This window comes from Centroberyx affinis, unplaced genomic scaffold (assembly GCF_046629955.1).
Source record: "Centroberyx affinis isolate AG114_WGS23_722 - 3 ecotype Tasmania unplaced genomic scaffold, CSIRO-AGI_Caff_v1 ptg002587l_1, whole genome shotgun sequence".
Taxonomy (NCBI): Eukaryota; Metazoa; Chordata; class Actinopteri; order Beryciformes; family Berycidae; genus Centroberyx; species Centroberyx affinis.
Genome location: NW_027280792.1, coordinates 12,501 through 14,625, shown reverse-complemented (window position 1 = coordinate 14,625; position 2,125 = coordinate 12,501). Strand labels below are relative to the sequence as shown.

The window sequence follows — 2,125 nt, the reverse complement described above, 5'->3', positions numbered from 1 at the left end:
CTCATATAAGTGAACGGGCTCAGCATGTGTAAAATGCAGATTTGATATGGAGAATAGCCTTAAAATCCCATAAATCCCAGCTGTGTGTCCCAGACATGATGGGACTGACACCGTTCCCTGCTGCTGTCCAGTGTGTGTGTGTGTGTGTGTGTGTGTGTGTTACTACCCTGACTGACACCTTGCCCCCCCCCCAGCCTGAAGCCATGCTGAAGCCGGGCGACCCGAGCGGCTCGGCCTTCCTGAAGGTGGACCCGTCCTACCTGCAGCACTGGCAGCAGCTGTTCCCCCAGGCCCAGCTGAAGGCCCCGCTCGCCCCGGCAGACCGCCTCGGCCTGCCCGTCCCGGTCCAGAGCCGGCTGCACGGCCACCTGCTGGCCTCCGCCCACTGCACCTCCTCCTCCTCCTCCTCCTCCTCGGCAGCGTCTTCTTCTTCTTCTTCTTCTTCGGCGGCGGCGGCTCTCACCCCGTCCTCCTCCTCCTCCTCCTCGCTCTCCGCCCCCGCCGGCCTGTCCCAGCTCCCGGTGCCCCAGCAGATCGCCCTGTTCGGCCAGGCGCTGGCCCCGGTGTGCGCCGGGCCCGTAGGGGGAGGAGGGGGAGGGGGAGGAGGGGGAGCGGGGGGCGCGGGGGACCTGGTGGTGGTGGTCCCCCCGGAGAGCCAGGCTCTGAACCCGGCGGCGGGACTGCAGGGCCCGGCGGCGGGCTGCGGGGGGGTCGGCGTGGTGTCGTCCAGCGTGAAGAGCGGCAACGGCCACGAAAACAAAGGAGCCTCGTCCCGCTTCAAACTGACCTCCGAGGAGCTGGACTACTATCTGTACGGACAGCAGAGGATGGAGATTATCCCCCTCAACAACCACACAGGAGACACCAACAACCGTATGTACTGAACTCTCTTTACTCTCTTTACACTCTTTACTCTCTTTATACTCTTTATGCTCTTTACACTGCTGCTGCTGCATGGAGTACAGGCTGGGTGTAGTGTCTCTTTAATATCCCTATAATATTCCTATAATATCCCTATAATATTCTTATAATATTCCCATAGGGACTTATAGTGTGTCAGAGTTTGTAGTGACCTTGTTGCACCTTATGTTTTTTTTTTCTTCTCCTATGGTATCTCTATAATACTCCTATAATATTACTATAGAGACTTTTGGTTCCTGTGATATTGAGCTTGTAGTGAAACTTGTTGTCCTTGACATGATATTTTATGTATCTGCCATATGATCTTCCTATAATATTCCTAAAATATCACTACAATATTCCTAAATATTCAAACACGATTTGCTATGGTATCACTTTAATATTCCTATAATATCACTCAATATTCCTGCATTATAATAATAATTTCATATCGACTTGCGGTGTTACTACATGGTTCTCCATAGTGATTTTATAGTAACTTTATCACATATTCCAATAATATCACTATAATATTCCTAAACAATCTGCTATTGTATCATTCTAACAATCCCTGAAATATTCCTATAATATTACAATAAGAAGTTAAAGTGTGACTGTGGTCCTATTACATTATGTTTATAAATTTGCAATGGCATCACTATAGTATTCCTATAATATTCCTACAATATTATTACAAAATTCTTAACTATTCCTATAATACTATGTGTTGCTGCAGTACTCAATCATGAATTTATAGTGACTTTATCATACTTTATGTTATGGTTTATGGTATGACTGATAATATTGCTAAAATATTTTCTATAGTATTTCGTCAAGGCCCCAAACAGATTCAGAAATTAATTGCAATTAAAATTCACTTAAACTCAGCGATGTAGTGGGAAATAAAAAGGGAGTAAAGTGTTTATCATGAGGAAAACAAACAGCAACATGAACAACAATCAATCAGTTTCTGCTTTATTTCCCATAAAAGAAGATTTTCACATCGCTGACATCAGTGTGACATCACTGACTGTGATGAACAGAATGAATTTCACATCATAAAGATTTATTTCAGCATTAAAAGGCGATAAACTGTTTCAGTGTTTCCCTCCTCTGTCTGTACTGAACGACTCCACTCTGTTACAGGGAAATATACAAATCTACTCATTTAGGTTTTATTGGAAATATTTTTCAAAGCTTTCCATTTATTGGTTATTATTAGGTC

The 2,125-nt window shown here is 45.3% G+C and overlaps 1 protein-coding gene across 1 annotated transcript in view; it reads left to right on the top strand.

Annotated features, from left to right (window-relative positions):
• Window positions 1-203: 203 nt before the first annotated feature.
• The window catches only part of LOC139656951 (putative histone-lysine N-methyltransferase PRDM6), a gene marked incomplete at its 3' end in the record, with an annotated part of 13,294 nt that continues 11,372 nt past the window's right edge, over window positions 204-2,125 (top strand). The window contains exon 1 of the mRNA XM_071534600.1: window positions 204-873. Within this exon, the coding sequence (XP_071390701.1) occupies window positions 204-873 (670 nt within the window). The remainder of the gene's footprint in view (window positions 874-2,125) is intronic.